This window comes from Peromyscus maniculatus, chromosome 4, assembly GCF_049852395.1.
Source record: "Peromyscus maniculatus bairdii isolate BWxNUB_F1_BW_parent chromosome 4, HU_Pman_BW_mat_3.1, whole genome shotgun sequence".
NCBI classification, from domain to species: Eukaryota; Metazoa; Chordata; class Mammalia; order Rodentia; family Cricetidae; genus Peromyscus; species Peromyscus maniculatus.
Genome location: NC_134855.1, coordinates 64,904,570 through 64,924,962, shown reverse-complemented (window position 1 = coordinate 64,924,962; position 20,393 = coordinate 64,904,570). Strand labels below are relative to the sequence as shown.

The window sequence follows — 20,393 nt, the reverse complement described above, 5'->3', positions numbered from 1 at the left end:
AAGGCCATGACAAGGTCATTACCCTCTAGAACAATCAGCAACTGCAATTACCCAAAGGAGACTTGCACTGATTTGAACCAATTTACTTTCAGTCATGCATGGTGGGGCTCATGAGGCTAAGACCCTCTCTGTTGGGAGCTAGGTCTATCCAAGGCTTTTTTATGATTGTATGGAGAAGAACCTTACTTCCTCATCTAAAACCAAGAACATGCTTGTGTCTTAGTTAGCATTTATTACTTTTAAAATTTTATTTATGTATTTATTCATTTGTTTGTTTGTTTTACATCTTGACCATAATTTTCCCTCCCCCTTCTTCTCCTATTCCTTCCTCCCCCTTTCCTCCTCTATCCACATCCACTCCTCTTCTTTTCTGTTCAGAATGGGGCAGGCCTTCCATGGATATCAACAAAACATGGCATATCATGTTTCAGTAAGATTAAGCACCTCCCCTTTTATTAAGGCTGGGAAAGGCAATCCAGTATAAGAATAGGTTCTCAAGAGCCAGCCAAAGTGTTAGTGACAGCTCCTGATCCCACTGTTAGGAGTCCCATAAGTAGACCAAGCTACATAATTGTCACATATATGTAGAGGACCTAGGTCAGCCTCATGTAGGCTCCCTGGTTGTTTCAAACTCTGTGAATTCCTATGAACCCAGATTAGTTATTTTTGTGGATTTTATTGTGATGTTCTTAATGCCTCTGGCTCCTACAATCCTTGGCCCCTCTCTTCAGCAGAATTCCTCAAATTCAGCCTAATGTTTGGCTATGGGTCTCTACATCTGTTTCCATCAGCTACTGGATTAAGGCTCTACGATAACAATTGGGTAGTCACCAGTCTGATCACAGGAGATGGCCAGTTCAGGAGTCTTCCCTGAGGTCATCCTTGTAGATTCCAGGGAGTTTCTCTCATACCAGGTTTCTACTTGACCCTGAAATGCCTCCTGTAGCATGAATTTTAACAGGTCTTATTAATAAAAACAAACTTAGAGCCAGGTATTGGGGTGAATGCTGAATGATCAGAAAAGCAAAACAAACCACAGCTACCTGACCTTGCCAGTTCCTCTGCTGATGCTGTTTCCTCAGACTGGATGCCTCTCAGTCCTCATCCAGAATGAATCTCAGTTGAACTGTTGCTCAGAAGCCTAAAAGCTTAACCAGCTCTAGTTCCTGGTCCTAATGCCTTATATATCTTTCTGCTTTCTGCCATCATTTCCTGGGATTAAAGGTGTGAGTCCCCATGCCTGGCTATTTCCAGTGTGGCCTTGAACTCACAGAGATCTATTCCTCCAGAAGGCTAGGATTAAAGGTGTGAAGGTCACCATTTTCTAGCCTCTCTATCTAGTGGCTGTTCTGTTCTATGACACCAGATAAGTTTATTAGGGTGCACAATATTTTGGGGAACACAATACCACCACAGCCTCCCCCACTCCTGCTGCCATCTTTACAGTCATTTCTGAGTGAGGTACCCAGATCCAGAAAGACAAACATGGTATGTACTCACTCATAAGTGGATATTAAATATAAAGTTAAGGGTAACCATGCTACAAGCCACAGATCCAAAGAGGCTAGGTAAGAGAGAGGGCCCAAGGGGGGGGATGCATGGTTCTTTTAGGAAGGGGAAATAATTAGGGTTTCTATTGCTATGAAGAGACAATATAACCATGGCTACTCTTATAAAGGAAAACATTTAATTGTGTACTTTACAATTCAGAGGTTCAGTCCATTTTCATCTTAGTGGGACATGGCAGTATGTAGGCAGACATGGTACTGGAAAAGAAGCTGAGAGTTCTACAACTTGCATAGGCAACAGGAAGTTGTCTGAACACTGGACTCGAACATATCTCAAAGCTCACCTCCACAGTGACACACTTCCTCCAACATACCTACCCCAACAAAGCCACACCTCATAATACTGCTGTTCTCTGAGAGCCATTTTCTTTCAAATTACCCTACTTGGCAAAGCCAATAATGGCTTGGGTCCAGGACCTGGGGAGAGCATTGATGTCAGATACATCAAGAAATTCTTCTTCCCATGGGGATATGGTTATCAGTTGCAAGATCTCTGATAACTGGGTCTGTGTTGTGCTTGAAATGTTCTGTGTTTTCTTTGTGCAACTTTGCTTGATTAGCTTCTTATTGACTCAGTCCCATCACATACGAGTGTTCTGCTGATTCTGTTTTGTTTTCTTGTGAAAATCATATGTAAGATGCTATACTTCTTAATAAACTTGTTTGGAAGAACCATAGCTTGTACAAGAACTCCTCATTCAGCTCTCCTGTCTTCTTTATTAGGTCTGACCTGTAGCTGGAAGGTTTCTCTGGTCCAGCTGAGTCCTGTGGTCCTGCTTGACTAAGGAAAGCTTTTCAGCCTGATGAGTGTTAGAGGTAAGAAGTGTCTTGTTCCTATGTCTCTCTGATCTTTTAGCATTCACCTCATGTGGTTGGAAGAATTCCAGTGTCCAGGACTGCCCCAAGGTCAGGACAAATCTCTCTCACCTGCCAGTTCTGCAACCAATTGGACCCAAATAAACACACACAGACTTACATTATTTTTAAAACTATGGCCATGGTCATAGGATAGATAATGGAATATTTTCTCTGAATTTGTCAAATGCAAATGGACTAGGCATTGTTGATATATTTATTGCTTGCATATATTGTATATAGTTATTGTACTTATTGTATATAGTTTTACTTATATTAAATAATAAATTAATTTTTTATTTTTTATTTTTATTAGACAAAAAAGAGGAAATGTGGTGATATTTTATTTGTGCTTTAATAAAGTTTGCCTGGAGATCAGAGAAAATAGTAAGCCATATTAAGTAAACAAAGAAGTCAAATAAAAGGAGAGATAGAAAATAAAATTGGGAAGGAGTGGGATGGGAGATCTTGGGAGAATTTGGAGGGAGATGATGATCAATGGGTATGATCAATAGGCACTGTAGAAAATTATAATTCCTTGAAAAACAAAAAAAAAACTTTTAAAATTACCAAAAAATGGTTAATAGGGAAGAGATATTACTATAGCAGTCCTAAGATTTATAAGGAATAAATTGTTGCTGTGGGAAGGGGCTAGTGAGGCTGTCCCCTACCCCAAATCTGTACAGTTAAACATTGCTGGAGAGAGATTTTTTTCTTCACTGGTGCAAATGTCAATGAGTTGCTCATGCTCTAGTGAGGAACAGCTTATTCTGTCTCTTATAAGAAACCCTGATTAAACTCAGTAGTTCATGCTATACTTGATTGAAATTGCTTCTGTTCTTTGTACCCTATCTTGGATGAGAAGATACTTTGTTCACATTTTTTTTTCAGAACAAGTTCACACAACAATACACATGCTTTGAAATATCATACTGTGAAATATAAATATGAACAGCTAGTATGAGCCAATCAAAAATAAAAATAAAAGCCTTCCATACAACTATCTCTTATGCTGGCTTTAGTAAGAATAGCTCCCAAAGGCTCATAGATTTGAATACTTGGTCACCAGAGACTCGTACTATCTGAAAGGATTAGGTAGTATGGCCTTGATGAAGAAAGTGTGTCACTGGGAGCAGGCTTTAAGTTTTCAAGGGCCTAAGCCAGGCTCAGTGTCTTTCTTTTCCTGCTGCTTGCTGATCCAGATGTAGAATTCTCAGCTACTTCTCAAACACCATTGTTGGTTAAACTGCAGCCCGCAGCAGCCACGCCAGGGCAGAGGAGAGTACTGATCAGAAGAATCATGTCCATGGTTACCTTTTTAGAGCTTTATTGGGAGAGGTGGGGGAGAGAGAGAGGGAGAGAGAGAGAGAGAGGACAGATGGAAGGAAGGAGCAGAAAGGAAAGAGAGGGACACACAGAGGGCCCACCCGCTTTTTAGGCTGATGATGAAATTAAGGACTAAATTTTTACAACCATGTCTACCTGCAGGTTGCCTGTGGTAAGCCACAAGAATATGTTATAAGGAGTCCAGCTGTATATTAAAGCTATACCTTGACCAGGCCAACGGTCAGTCAAGTGGGAAGCCATCTAGCATGGACTATTTGGTGTTATACAGCTTAATATTCAGCTGTGCCTTATTGTGAATTTCTTGTGTTCACAATTCCCATAAAATGTGTGTATGAACTTCCTGCTCAGGCCAGTACTTGGATAAGGTCATGTAGGCAAAGCCAATCAGTCAGTAGATGTATAGCTTTGTTTCTTGTGGAAATGAAGCTCAGACCATTCTCTTGCCTTGAGGCCTAGTGGCTCTCCAGAACAACTGACTGAGAACAAAAGAGGTTTTTACATATCCAGGTGGAAGGTAGAGCAACATTCCTGAGGTGGCAGAGAACCATGTGGCCAGGTAAAGAAGAAACAGGTGTTTTCTGTAGAGGCAGACAGAAGGGCATGACCAGGGAGAAGGGAAGAACACAGAGGTTTTATAGATGGTAAGGCAGAACTCTTGTAGAGTTCATCAGAGCCAGAAGTAGAAATGGAGGGCAAAGAAACAGGACAAAGATGAGGCTGGCAGTATAAGGGCTTATTTGTTAGCAGGACTATGAGATGGCAGTAAATGAGGGGGCAAAGAGGAACTGAGTGTCGGGATGGAACTGAAGCGATGGAGATAGGATTTCATACCAGAGAAATATAGTAGATGGATAAAGAGCTTGGTGTGTCTAGATTTATTCCTGCCCTGAATGCCTGACGGAGCTGTAGCTGTAAAGATAGAATTCTGTCTTAGAGGAATAAAATTAACCGACATAAGAGCATAGTGTACATACATTTTTTTCCCTCATATATCTCACACTAGACAGTATCTTCCACGGACTCTGGGTGACCCATTGTCACCATGCTCCCCAATATAATGACAATAGACTGAATTTCTGAAACTGTAAGCCAGCCTCCACTAATGTTTTCCTTTATAAATGTGTCCATGGTCCTGATGTCTCTTCACAGCAATAGAACTCTGACTAAGATACACATAAAGCACAAATTTAAAATTGAAGAGAGAAAAATATTTGAACTTATATAAATAAGGTATAAAAGAGATAAACAATGTAAAATTTTTCTGAATTCCTGTTATTTTTTAAACAAAATTAGTTGGTCAAGATATATGCAAAGTAAGAAAAAAATGGAGAAGACTCAAAATCAGAAACAAAAGAGTAGTCACATAATCTGATGTCTGAGAAATTGAAAAGAACATGAAGTGACTCAGAAGACTCACAGAATCCAACAAATTCTATAGAGTATAAGAAAAAGATGAATGTTTGTATAAACTGTACTCTTTCATGAATAAGTTACAAAGAGATAGAAGGTACTGGTAATAAAAAAAAACTAAAATCAGCAGAAAACATCAGTTGGTTATTAATATCACATGGTAAGCCCTGGAAACATACATATGACTAAGGTTATATAGCCTGAGACAGTCATATTTAGAAATATATTTGTATACACATATATGCATAAAGCAACAATTAATGAAAAAAAGAGGCCATGAATTTGAAAGAAAATAAGGAGATATATATGAGAGGGTTTGAAGTGAGGAGAGGGAAGAGGGAAATGATGTAATTATATTATAATCTCAAAAATAAGAGAAATTTTTAAAGTCTAGTTTGACTCCCTTCAAATAGGTCTAAACATTTAAATATTCTTAACAATTCTTATAAAAGTCTTCTAAAAATGAAAGAAATAAGTAAAATTATATCTTTATTTGGGGAAGCTCATTTGTAGTCACTAAAGAAACTACAGTTGTACATCTGTATTCTAAAACATTCATGACAAAGAAACCATAAAATCAGTGGGCACCTTTAATCCCAGCACTCAGGAGGCAGAGGAAGTCAGAACTCTGTGAGTTTGAGGTGAGCCTGGTCTATAGAATGAGTTTCAGGACACTCAAAGCTACACAGAGAAAACCTGTCTTGAAAAATCAAAGAAAAAAAAGGAAACCATAAAATCAGGTGCATTATGATTAAAAGAAGGTAAAAAAGAAACTGGACCCCTGTTATCAATGCAGGTATGATTGCTGCCCACATTGTACAATACATACTAATGAGAATTTAAATTTTATTGCTAAGACATTGGTAGTCTTTATGTATATGATTTTATATTTATTTATATATATAATGAACTATTATATATTAAGATAAATAATTACATGAATAGAAAATGTATTTTGCCACATACTTATAAATTACAATGAAAATGACAATAGAATTTAAATTTGGGGCAAATTTATAATTAGAATATAATAATATATATTTGTTAAGGTTTTAATTAATAACGTCTCTCTGAGCTATTGTTAAATAACTCATTTTCCCCTTGTATTTCTACATTTCACATCCTTGAGAGGCAATGTGCATTTACTATGATTATGAATTAGTGAAGTTGATTATAGAAATACTACAGGGATTTAGAAATATAACATACAATCAAGATATCACATGGGACAATGCTCCTAATTGCTCAAACTGTACCCTTCCTGGCAGTTTTTCTGTAACTACCTAGTTTTCAGGTCCCTGATGCCTTGATGACATATATCTATGATGCAACTTGGTACTCCTATATAATTCTTAGATGCAATGTTTGGTCTGGTATTTCTGAATTTTCCTAGTACTGTAGGCCAAAGTCACATGAAATGCTCATTGATATACCCAGTGGATTCCACTGTTTTTTGGCTATTTATATTAACTACTAAGCAAGAACATTTTAGGCTTTCACAACTCTTAGCAAAGTCATCTTCAGTAAATGTATTTCTCAGAGGCCCACAGGTTTGGGTGAGTTGATTCTGTTCTGCTGTTTCATTCCAATGCTACGTTTTCAGGGAAAAACAATAGACCCTAACACCCTCAAATGAAATAAGGAAACTGTCACTAAGAAAAAGGTATACTATATCCTGATCTTACTTAGTTTTCTACTTTCATATGTGCTATGTATTAATCAATGGAATTAACATTTTAAATATCAGTAAATTATTAAATGCAACTTTAAATTACTACAGTCTCTGAGGAGGTAATGGAAAGTAACAGTTTACTCTAAAAACACATATAATAAAAGAGTCATTGAGTAATATATAGTTCTTCAGGTCTTTGATCCCAGCATGCAGAAGTTACAGGAGAGGATCAGAATTTCAAGGCCACCTTCCACATTTCAAGGCCTCCCTCAACTAAATTGTGAATGTGAGGTCAGTTTTGACTAGGAAGAGAGTTTAAGGTCAGCCTGAAATTTATGAGACCTTGTATCAGAAAAAAAGTAAAAAAGAAAAGAAATAGAATATAGGTTTTGTAATTGAGAGCTAAAAACCTTATTGTTTGCCTACATACAGAGAAGAGGCAGTTTGCCATGGATCATGGTACAGTAATGTATCATAGTATTGTGAATGTGATAGAAAAGTTAACATTTGATATGGATATGATGTTTAATATATCAGGTTGATAAATCCATAAGGATAATAGAAGTCTGCATTGATGGTACCGAGATTCAAACTTTTTAGCTGGATAGTATTAGAAAGGTCAGGAGATTGTAGATTATAAGTTTCAAAAATAAAACAGTTAAATGCATTAAATCTTCACCATAAGGTTATAGTGGTGATATAAATTATCCTCACAGTGTTACATAGACTGTTCTAAAATCATAGAGATGTGTGAGAAATGACTAGAATCTAGAAATATTGTAGTTAATACTGATGAGTGTTATCTAGGAATTGTTTGGTATTTTCTTTTGGATGATACTATTACCACAATTAGAAGCCTAGAGGAAACAGAGAAAGGAAAAACAAGAGTAAAGAGGCTAGGAAAACATGAATTCCTTGGCTAGGTTCCCAGATGAGCTTCTGTAGTATCAGGTTCACAGTTTCAGGAAGAGAGGCTTTTGTATAATCGATTCCCAAAGGCAGCTACTACTGACAGCTGTCCATGTGTGGGCCTGATTCTGAGAACTGTATAGTTCATTAAAAATAAAACAATAAAAAGATAACTCAAAGCTTGATGAACTCAGTGATGTTTATCTGCTCTCCATCATGGTATATTTTATAACCTGTATATCATCATAAACTTCATTTCATATTAGTAGCATCCTCCTCTTACTGTTCAGGATGCAACTAAAAGCATCCAGGAATATTAGGTATGTTTCAATAGTTATTTTGATAAATCTTTAAAATTCAAGAATGCATTTTCTTCAATGTCTTGAAAGATGATTGCATGTCTAGTATATCTCAGTGGTTATTGTGTCTGAATTTCCTGTTTTCAGAAACATATCAAACTGAGGGAAAAAAACTAGCATTATATTCACTCTTTCTTTTTAACTGTTATGTCATGACAGACAAAGCCTGTATTTGGCTCTACACAAAACACAATGAATTCAAATTCAACAAGATTTAAATATATTATATATTGCTATAGTATATATCCATAATATGCTTAAATAATATGTTTCAAATTGTAAAAATAACATCGAAAAGCAAATTTTAAAAGACTTATATTATACTAAAGTTAGCATGTAATAAGAAATTTGTTTACTTTTTATTTTTTTGAAACAGTGTCGTACTTTATACCATAGGCTAGTTTCAAAAGCACCTCATTTCTTTCTTACATCCCAACTACCGAGAATCATAGCATATAGTATTTTCTAACACTAAAATAATGGTAGTAATTAAAGACATGAAATGTTTTGGAATTTATGGTGTATATTTCCTCAAATACATGTCCTACCTCATTTTTGGTTAAAATAATGGGAGTGGTTAGAATGGACCTTTTCAGGAAGCTAACTGTAGGTGATAGTACTGAATCAATTTCTATAAATATATTTAGCAAATATTTCCTTTCATCAAGATACTTTCTTTCCAATAAATTAAATCAGAAAATAATATCAGTTTATAGAATATGAGTTATGTAACAGGGTATTAAAATTAGATGAAGCACTGGTAGTTTCAATAGTAGCTGTCAAACTATTCAGTAATTGTTTAATTCTTCTCTATTACAAATATTAGTTCTTACCTTGACAGATGGCCCCTTTCTTTTTTTCTATAGTATACCTGAAAACGAGACTTCTGCAGTGACCTTCATCCTAGTGGGCTTCTCAGAGTACCCAGATCTCCAGTTGCCCCTGTTCTTCCTCTTCCTGACCATATACACAGTCACTGTGCTGGGAAACCTGGGCATGATTGCCATCATCAGGCTCAACCCCAAGCTCCACACCCCCATGTACTTTTTTCTTAGTCACCTGTCCTTTGTGGATTTCTGTTACTCTACTGTCGTGACTCCCAAACTCTTAGAAAACTTGATTGTGGAAGACAGAAGAATCTCCTTCACAGGCTGTGTCATGCAGTTCTTCTTTGCATGCATATTTGTAGTGACAGAAACCTTCATGTTGGCAGTGATGGCCTATGACAGGTTTGTGGCAGTGTGCAACCCCCTCCTCTACACAGTGGCTATGTCTCCAAAGCTCTGCTGCTCACTGGTCGCTGCATCATACTCATGGGCTATACTCTGTTCTTTTATATTCATATACTTTCTTCTGTCCTTGTTCTTCTGTGGGACCAAGTTCATAAATAACTTTGTGTGTGAGCATGCTGCCATTGTTGCTGTAGCCTGCTCTGACCCCTACATTAGCCAGCAGATCATTTTCATCTTTGCCACATTCAATGAGCTAAGCAGTCTGATGATCATTCTCACCTCTTATGTCTTCATTGTCATCACTGTCATGAAAATGCCTGCAACAGGGGGGCGTTACAAAGTCTTCTCTACTTGTGCCTCCCATCTCATTGCTATCAGCATTTTTCATGGTACCATTCTCTTTCTCTACTGTGTTCCCACCAACAAAAGTTCCTGGCTTCTGGTCAAGGTGGCCTCAGTATTCTACACAGTCATCATCCCCATGCTGAACCCAATGATATACAGCCTCAGGAACAAGGATGTAAAGGAAGCAGTAAAGAAACTTATTAGCTCTCATTTGTCATTGTAAAGTACGGTTCTAGGAAGATGAGGTTTTTATGTTAAAGTCTTATGGTCTGGTACAAAAATCAATAAGAGTCTATATGTTCAGTTTCTTTCTATAAATCATTCCAATATCACTTCATAAAAAATATACATTACAACCTTCAAACTGTAAATATTATTAGAGAATGAAGCTTAGGTTATTATCCATAAATATTTTATGAACAATATTTTCTTGTATGTTTCCATGTTTGTATAGTTTAATATAATGCTGCCCAGGAAAATGTTTAACTCAAGTTATATGTTGCAAATATAGGACTTTTCAGAAGATCTGAAACAACTCATCAAGGAAGTTTGTGTGATAATTTGCATGCAAATATTTAGAGCTATTCAATAAGCAGTGACAAAAATAAAGAAAACCCTTATATTTATTCTTCAAGGTATATTTTTATACTAGACATTTTGCTTAACACAAATGCACAATATAAACCTCATAAATAATCTTTATAATATTTGAATTAGTAGATTTATATTTTACTTGGTATTATATATTGTGTTTCTTTTAAAAGGATTTTTGTTTTATTTTTAATTAGATGTATGTGTGCTGTGTGTGTGTGTGTTTATGTCTTAGCCACTGAGTAATCACTTCTGCTCACATCTTACATTTAAAGATATCAAAAATATCTTTGAATATATTCACAAAGCTATAATGTCATTTATTGTAAAGTAGTTGCATATCTGTAGTTATTTCTTGAAATTGTTATTTGGATACAATAGATGCATATGCATTTATCACTAGTCTACTTTGTTTCTTTAGAATGTTGATACTTTCATGAAAGTTGTGTACTTTTACAAATCTATACATTTTCTTTAGCTTTGGTGCATTTTTTCTGTTATATGCATATTTACTGTAGGGAGATGTTAGGTCATTATGGCTTTGATCTACTCATTTATTGAGATAAATACTCAAGATAGTAAGTTTAAATGCCTTAAACATGTGAATCTGAGAAAGGAATATTCCAGACATGATTTTTCTTTGCATTTCAGTTATTATAGCCTGTGGTTCTTATCTACATAAATGCAGAAATACTAGTAAAAATCAAATTCAAACATTTTATAAAATGGGATACATATTTCTGTTATGGACTTAAAATTGCCTTATTATTTAAAATTCATCAATGTGTACAAATCTTTATGATATCATTTAATATGTATAGAATTATTTGGATCATTATAATACAAGTGTTTTCATAGGTTTCTCCACCTGATTATGGCCTTTATTACCTATACTTATTTATATATCAAACTAATCCATCAGAATATAACTTGATGAGATATAAAAATCAGATTATGTGGCAAGAAAGATGGCTCATTGGTTAATCACACATCTTACCCTTCCAAAAGACCCAATATTGTCTATCTGTATCTAGAATTACAGCATAAGACACTCTGATCTATGAGGGCACTGGAACTCACATGCATGTAACTTCCTTTGCCCTCAGACACACTTATACATACACAAAAGAGTAAGGGAAGGTTGGAGAGATAGTTCAGTGTTTAAGAACACTAGCTGCTCTTGCTGAGGACCCAGGTTAAATTCCCAGTGCCCACATGACAGCTCACAATCACCTGTAAAACCTATGCCAAGGTATATGAAGCTTTCCTTTGACCTCCCTGGGTACCAGTTATACATACTGTGCACAGGCAAACATGCAGACAAAACATTAATACACATAAAATAAACAAATAAATAAAATTTTAAAAAGGAACAAGATCATGTCTTTAAAATTTGACGTTTGATGGGCCCTAATATTATCTACATATTTGTGAGAGAATTCGATAAAAATAATCCCGGAAGTCAAAAAGCACATGTCCAAGACAGCTAAGGGTCATAGGGTTTGTGTGTGTATATTTATAATTTTTATTATATATTACGTGCAGACATATATTACTTATATATAATATTTTTAGTTATATATAAAATTATATATATTAGTGACATTATATGCTATGTGTATTATATATAATACACATGTATTGTTTTATATATATTATATACTACATACATGTGTATATAATGTATATAATATATACATATATATGTATGTGTATATATATAAATGATTTGCAGGAATATGGTTACTAGCTTTTCTTCCCTGTGCTTTTCTGCATTTTATAGCCATTAAAGTCAATACATATTCATTATGATTACAGAGAACAGTTGATAGTACAAATTCCCCAGGGCTTAGGAGATATAACACACAATCACATGGGACAGTGTTACATCTAATTGTTCAAACTGCAGCCTCCTGGGCAATTTTTCAGTGAAATTCCCTAGTGTCCTGATCCTCAAGGCCTTGATGACATATATTTGTTCCAAAGTTTGCAACCAGTATTTAATTTTTAGATACAGTGTTTGGTCTGGTATATTTGAGTTTGTCTAAGAGAGTGGCTAAACTTCATTTAAAACACTCACTAAAATATACTGCTGAAAGAAATTCTTTCAGCACTGTTTCTATGTATTAACTTGTACTCAAGAAGAATTTTGTAGCTCATTAATCTCAACAAATAATTCTTAAGTAAATGCATCACTCGGGGCCCTCTGTATTTAGGTGAGTTGATTCAGTTCTGTTATTTTATTTGAATGAGGAACCTTAGTATGTTTTACAAGGGAAATCCATATTTGTGGATCTCAACAACTTTAAATTCAAATTTCTTCCCTAAGAAAAATACTTAGTACTCTTGATTGATTCCTTTATGGTTTTCTAGTGGATATTTTCTGTGCATCAATCAAGGAAAAAAACATACTAGTAAAAAAATAAAATAAAATACAAACTATAACATACTAGTTAAAATAAATAAAATGCAATTTATAACAACTCTCTGGAGGCAAGGGAGACCAACAATATACATCCTACCCTTTAAAAGAAGATTTCAAGGATTCTATGTTAGCATGGGTTATACTCTCAGCACTCAGAGGGTGGAGGCTGGAAGATAAGGATTACAAAGCCATCTTTAACTATGCTGGAAGTTGCATCAGCTGTGGCCAGACAGAGCTACATGAGATCTGGTCTAAGAAAAACTAAAAGAAATCAAAAGTCAATAATTTTTAAAAATGGAAAAGTAGAAACCTTTTTCTTGACTATGTACAGAGGAGATGGATGCACTGGGTAATACCTATCACAGAGAGAGATTCAATAATGCATGAGAATATTGAGAACAGAAGAGAAAACTAAATTTCCTCAGATGAATATGTACATTATAACTTGTCAAATATTCCCAGGTTTGAGAAGATTGTGCCAGTTGTAACATAATTAAATATGTAGAGTTTGGTGGTTTCAGGAAGTCATAACAATGTAGATTTCATGCCTCATTCCTAAAACATTTGAAGTCCTTAAAGTAATGACGGTCAGACCAGCATGATGATGTATATTACTCTCAAAATGTCACATAAACTATTTTGAGTGGCTAAGGTTTTTCTTTGACAATATCATACATGTGTAGTGCATTCTGTTTATTCCCACAACACTGACTTTCTGGTATCAGTTTCAGCCCTCTCATCAACCTCTTTGTACAAGTTCTTGTCCTCATTCTAAGGTTTTGACTTATTTTGTTTCCTGCCCCTCTGGTTTTAAGACATTTTGTATAGCGAAGAGTTTGGAACTATGCATTGGAGTCTGATGGGCTCATTGTTTGTTAACAAACTGATTATTTCTACCCCAGAATCCAACATTTGTTTATAATTTTTCAGAGAGTTTAGCCCTATAAACTCTCCTCGGACCCAAGCCTATTGACAGCTTCAGTTTGTACAGAGCCAGAACAAGTAACAGTAGCTATGCTTGACACAGCAGTGTCATGCCCAGAAGATAGCATTACCACCCCTGATACCTGCCTTTGAACTCGTACAGTCTTTCCTATTCCAAAAATTTTTCTGATCCCCACAGGATGTGCTACATCAATAAAATGTTTAGAACTCAGCATTCATCAGTACATTATTTTAGCATCTTGAGAAGCCATTAGCCTATTCATTCACTATTACTTTTAACCATTTTCCCACAACATGCCCAGCATACATTTTTCTTTGATCACATTATAATGAATAATAGTAATCTAAGAATAAACCTTATAGAACTTTATTAAACATAGCCAGAGAACAGTAAAATTATATGTTTTGAAATTATGTTACTTGATATTCAAAATAGATTGAAATTGTAAATATAGAAAAAGACTCCAAATACAAATTTAGATTATTGTGAAAAAAGATTAACATTTACTTTTCTGTGTTCTTTACTTTTCTCAGAAACAGTCATATGTAGCCCAGGCTAGATACCCACTTATGATCCTTGAGCATTTGTAAGCTCTTGAACTGAATTCCCAGAAAACCACTTTCATATTTTTACTTTAAGCTTTGAATTATTGGGGGTAGTACAACAGTAAGCAAACTGTGGACAATGGTAATGTCTATTTACTACGAAAGGATAGTGTTCTGCTTTCAAATTCAAGCTAGTGGTTAGAGGGGCCATTCTCAGGAACACAGATGTCTATAATAGTAGTGGCAATTTTGTATTAAAATACAGCTTGGAAAATTTAGAATTCTTTATTACTGCCTTAATTATCTTTACAATGCATTGAGCTAAAAAATTGTTCATTGCATTTGCTATATAAGTAAAATATTGAAAAAATTATAAAAAACTGTTGTATTTTTAGTCATAGTATGTAGTAACCATAAAATTGTTCAAAATTTTTTCTTATTCTTCTCTATTACAAACACTAGTTCTTAACTTGACCAATGGACCTTTCCTCTTTTCTCTATAGTATTCCTGAAAACGAGACTTCTGCAGTGACCTTCATCCTAGTGGGCTTCTCAGAGTACCCAGATCTCCAGTTGCCCCTGTTCTTCCTCTTCCTGACCATATACACAGTCACTGTGCTGGGAAACCTGGGCATGATTGCCATCATCAGGCTCAACCCCAAGCTCCACACCCCTATGTACTTTTTTCTTAGTCACCTGTCCTTTGTGGATTTCTGTTACTCTACTGTTGTGACTCCCAAACTCTTAGAAAACTTGATTGTGGAAGACAGAAGGATCTCCTTCACAGGCTGTGTCATGCAGTTCTTCTTTGCATGCATATTTGTGGTGACAGAAACCTTCATGTTGGCAGTGATGGCCTATGACAGGTTTGTGGCAGTGTGCAACCCTCTCCTCTACACAGTGGCTATGTCTCCAAAGCTCTGCTGCTCACTGGTCGCTGCATCATACTCATGGGGTATAACCTGTTCCTTCGTATTCATACACTTTATGTTGACCTTATTCTTCTGTGGGACCAAGTTCATAAATAACTTTGTGTGTGAGCATGATGCCATTGTTGCTGTAGCCTGCTCTGACCCCTACATCAGCCAGAAGGTCATTTTCATCTTTGCCACATTCAATGAGCTAAGCAGTCTGATGATTATTCTCACCTCTTATGTCTTCATTGTCATCACTGTCATGAAAATGCCTGCAACAGGGGGACGCTACAAAGTCTTCTCCACCTGTGCCTCCCACCTCACTACCATCACCATTTTCCATAGCATTATTATTTGTCTTTACTGTGTTCCCACTACCAAAAGTTCCTGGCTTCTGGTCAAGGTGGCCTCAGTATTGTACACAGTCATCATCCCCATGCTGAACCCATTGATATACAGTCTTAGGAATAAAGATGTGAAGGATGCAGTTAGGAAGCTAATGAGCTGTCATTTGTCATCATAAAATGAAGTTCCTGAGCAAGTAGGCTTTCTTTCTGAACAACAGAAAGACTCCTTCCTTAGTTTCTTTTCATAAGTCAATTCAATGACAGCTCACTCCCATATTTCATATCATAAATTATAAACTGCAAATATTATTTTAAATTGATACTTTTACTATTTAAATTAAAATGTCATGGATTCATTTTCATAAAATTGTTTAAATATAAGTACTGAGGATTATTTAATATTTTTGGTTTTTTTGAAACAGGGATTTTCTATGTAGCCCTGGGTATCCTGGAACTTGCTTTTGTAGACCAAGCTGTCCTTGAACTCACAGAGATCCACCCCTCTGCCTCCTTAGGACTGGGATTAATGGCATGTGACATCACAGCCAGGCTTTAGAATATTTTTTAATTTCAAAATTTGTGTGGATTTTTAGATGATCTGTATAATTTCATCAAGAAAATTTCTCTGAAGTTTCACCTTGAGAAATACTAAATAGAAAATGCTGAGTATAGTTTTTTTTTCTTGTATTTAACTCTACATGGACTATTTTTTGCATTGGAAATCCTTTTTTAAATAAACATAAAATATAATTCTCATCATTCCCTCCAATTTCCCTATTTTGAATAGCATCTCAAAAGAAACAAGGTTGTGAAGAATGTAGTTTGGATGACATTAAGCTCTCAATTGTCATTATAAAATGTGGTTCCTAAGCAAGTGGGTATTTATTTTATAGTACTTGTTTTCTCTCAAATTTACAAAAATGCATATTTGTTAGTAGTTACTAACAAATATGTATTATTGTAAAAATGCATATAATGTTTTTGCCAATATGTTAATGTAGCCTTACATCTGTAATTGTTTATTAATTTTTTATTTGGACAGTTCATAATAAATATATGGGTAATTGTAGATCATTTCTATCCCAGTAAAATATAAAAAACAGTGTTTAGCTATATCAAAGTCTCATGCATCTCTTTGTCACTAAAATGAACTATGTATAACATCAACAGAGCAGTTATTCATAACCACTGAGATTGCTGGGGTATCTCTGATGTTGTGTTTTGAGATGCTTGGACTTCAAATGGAGCCCTTTGGATCAAGTGTTCTTTGGTTTTTGGACTTCCCTGAGCCATGTGTTTGTTGGATGCAGAATCACATTAACAAGATTCTAAAAGCATACCCAATTTCCTGTTAGATTTTTGAGAGTTAACATTTTAGTACTCAAAGTAAATTGTGCTGCTGGGTTAGGATAAGAATATTTATTATCTACAACTTGTAGCATTATGGAATTCTGATAAGCAGCCGAGAAGAGTGAGCAGAATATCACTAAAACTGACAACTTTCTATGATTAATAAAATACTTTTTTCCTTAAACGTTTTCTTCACTAAACATCTCATAACTTTATAATATATGACATAGAATTCACAATGGTCCATGAGTTTACTGAACCTTTTAACTGACTGACATTTATTTGAATGCTTTAAAACCTTTGTGTGGCTGTGGTTTAATGTAAAACTTTCCCAATGGAGATTTGCATCTTGCTAATTATCATTAAATTTACTAATTGATTCTACAGAGATTTTCAAATATTCTTTGTTATTTTAATAAATTTTATGTATATGCCCAGATTTATTTCTACTTTTAAAAACAAAAGAAAATTTCAAATGAAATTATGGTCTTAGATAGCTTGGTCCTTCACTGTCTATTATACTCTGGTAAGGGAGGGCCCCTGGAATTAAAGGCCTACCAATAGTTCAATAGTTTTTGACAAATAGACATCTGGTAGAAGATTAAAATCCAGATATACAATGAAGTGAGAAAAAAAAAACTTCAAGGTAGAGTTCTCAAAAATAAATACAAATTACTGATAAGTACTTTTTAACATGGTCAACACTCTTAGGCATCAGAAACAAAAAGGGAAATTAAACCACTTTTAAATATTATCATGAAAATCAGTGCTGCTGTGATCCTGGGAAAAGTGGAAAATTGTTCATTGTTTCTGTGCCTGTACACTTGTAGAGACACTTATATGTGGAATTTTATAGTAAAACTAGAAATAGGACTTACCCAAATATGTCAGTACTGAGTATGCTTTAAATATTCCATATCCCCCCTACAGAGAACATTAACTATCTTTGCTTTTCAAGTTGAAAGAGCTAGTTTATGGAGCCACACTAGGTGTCCAACAACAGGTATATAGATAAAGAAATTGTAGTGCATATATACCATTGAATTTGATTCATCTGTGAATAATAAATTTATGGAACTAAGAGAAAAGTTGGCGAAATTCAAAACGGCATACTAAGAGAAGTGACATAGGTCCAGATTAACAAATGCAGGGTGTTCTCCAGAGCATAGAAATCCTTTCTTTCTTCCAATGTTTAGACTAATTTTTAAAATTTGGAGTGCCTATAAAGTCTAGGAAATGAAACAGAGGTACCTAGATGAAGAAAGGTAAAATTGTCTTAAAGGTAGGGGAATAGCAAAACACATGTGATATGAAAATAGTGGGGAAGAATACCAGGTTTAGAAGGCTTAGCTGGGCATGGTCTGGGCAGGAAGGAAAGGGTCAAGTGTGGAGTTAGAATTTACCAAAGCTAAGAACATAGGAAAAAGCTTTGGAAACCTATTTTATAATATATTAAAACATCAATAAAAACATTGATTTATTAAAATGATTTTAAATGGAAGCAAAATAAATGGCTAAGTAACATGATTGCCAGAAGCCAATAGTTATTAAATGAAAGTTTCAGGATCAAATGTTGTTTACCTCTGTATGAGCTTGTGGTCAGGAAGGATCACACAGGGTCCCCCTCAGTAGCACAGCATTTGGTTCCCACCAAAAATACATCTTAGGATGCTATTGCTAAAGATATCAGACATGTGGGTTTTAGGACAGTGAGAAATCAAGTTGTCTGTTACTTTGCACTTTCCACAGTACTGGGTGATTTTCACATGCTGGAAATCTCTAAGCAGATAGGGAGAAAAGTCATCAGGGCTCTTACATACCTGTGGACCACAGGAGGCAAAATGATGACTTTCTTCACAAGATGTGTTCACTAGTACAACACAAACATGGTGCTTATGGGGTGAACCAAGAATGTTCTGCTTAGTTTAAAATACTGCTTTACAGAAGAAATTCATGGTTAATTTTGTAAACTGAGTCAGGAGCCTATGGTTGGGGAGATCATGAGCCAGAGAGAAGAATTTAGTGCTGTTTTTTTTTGTTGTTGTTGTTTTGCTAAATAGACATGATGTTGTATCCATTTGAATATCTATCCTTATACCAGTAGATTAGTGTGGCTCTCAGCCTTTATAAGTGAAGAGTCTTTTGGAGGTGGGCAACAGTCTTTGCAGAAACTGTTGGTGTAAATGTAGATAATATAACTGTGGCCTGGTCATCACTAAACAAGACATCATCCCTCCCAAGGCTCAAGGAACATTTTGGAAGAAGAATCAGAAAGAATGTAAGGCTGAGAGGTTTTGAGAAGAATCCTGTGAATCCATGCCTCCTGGACATAATGTAAAATTTGTACTTATGAACACACTGCATCTGGTTTATTTGACAAGACCAGCATTAGATTTGAACCTTCACTCTTTAAGTATGCAAGAGTGAAAGTCTCATGAGACCCACCCCTTAGTGCAGGATCATAGATAGTTAAAGGATACTGAGGTGAGATATGTCATTTTCTTCAATAAAACAATAAAATGCCCATGATCCACTAAATAATTGTTCACTGTTGCTCACACAGCTGGCTGTAATTTAGCTCAGTGAGTCAAAAAAAAAAAGGGGGGGGGAGGGAATCCAAGTAGGAGTTTGTTAAGGACATGTTTTTAGTAGGCATGCTCTTTAGCTTTTGTCAACTTGACACATAAAGTCACATTCGAAGAGGGAATCTCAATTAAAGAGTTGTTTCCATTCGATTTGCCAAAAGCACTTTAAACTATTGATTGATGTGGGATAGTCCAACCCACTATGGATGAAGCCATACTTGATTATGTGGTATTGACTTGTATAAGAGAGCAGGCTGAGTGTGGTTGTAAGCAGCATTTCTCCTTGGCCTCTGCTTCAGTGCTCGCCTCCAGATTCCTGTCTGATTCAGTTTGTAGATAGACATGAAATTTATCAACAACAAAAAAAATGTTTCTTATTGTAAATTTCAACAAAACATGTTAATTGGTATTTTCGAATATATGACAAGATTCTCGATATTTAGATACAATATCGAATAATGAGGAATGTATTTTACCTAATTAATAATGGTAATAATTTCTAATTTTAATTTTTAAATTAAATTATTTACACTTAATGTTTACTAGCATATAATACACACATAGTGACAGGTTTCTTTATGACATTTTGAGCATGTAGATAACGTATTGTGATCATATTATCACCCTATTACTTCCCTTCTTGCTTTCTCAATCAAACTGATTCCCTCCTTTTTTCAACATAATTTGCCATTCACTTCTTATTTGGTAGTCACATCCTTTTAATTATAGTCAATACCCATATCCTAAATCATGACATATGTTTTACTTTAAAATAAATGAAAACAATGTTTTCATGTTTTGTTCTACATGCTTTTAAATTAAACTTGGGGACTGAAAAATCAAAAAATATCTTTACAAAACTATTTTGTTAGGTGACAGCATTATTTTCTGTTTTCTCCCTAAAAACTTGTGATAGTAAACACAAATTACATAAACAAATGCATTTTCTTTTGTTTTATGACTGAAATCATTTGATGGCTTTCTTTAAAACAA

The 20,393-nt window shown here is 35.1% G+C and overlaps 1 protein-coding gene and 1 pseudogene across 1 annotated transcript; both read left to right on the top strand.

The window, feature by feature from the left end:
* Positions 1–1,598: 1,598 nt before the first annotated feature.
* On the top strand, positions 1,599–9,980 carry LOC102908860 (olfactory receptor 5D13-like; annotated as a pseudogene).
* Positions 9,981–12,475: 2,495 nt separating this feature from the next.
* LOC102908542 (olfactory receptor 5D13-like) lies at positions 12,476–15,641 on the top strand. Its single transcript, XM_006997565.3, has 2 exons — positions 12,476–12,504; positions 14,708–15,641. Exons 1-2 carry the CDS (start codon positions 12,476–12,478, stop codon positions 15,639–15,641), a joined length of 963 nt encoding a protein of 320 aa, XP_006997627.3.
* Positions 15,642–20,393: the final 4,752 nt, after the last annotated feature.

What these genes read in the sequence shown, in the direction of transcription:
- LOC102908542 (XM_006997565.3), top strand. Translation starts at nt 12,476, where the DNA reads ATGCATCACTCGGGGCCCTCTGTATTTAG. An exon ending in TCGGGGCCCTCTGTATTTAG is followed by an intron (nt 12,505 to 14,707) that starts GTGAGTTGATTC and finishes TTTTCTCTATAG; the next exon opens with TATTCCTGAAAACGAGACTT.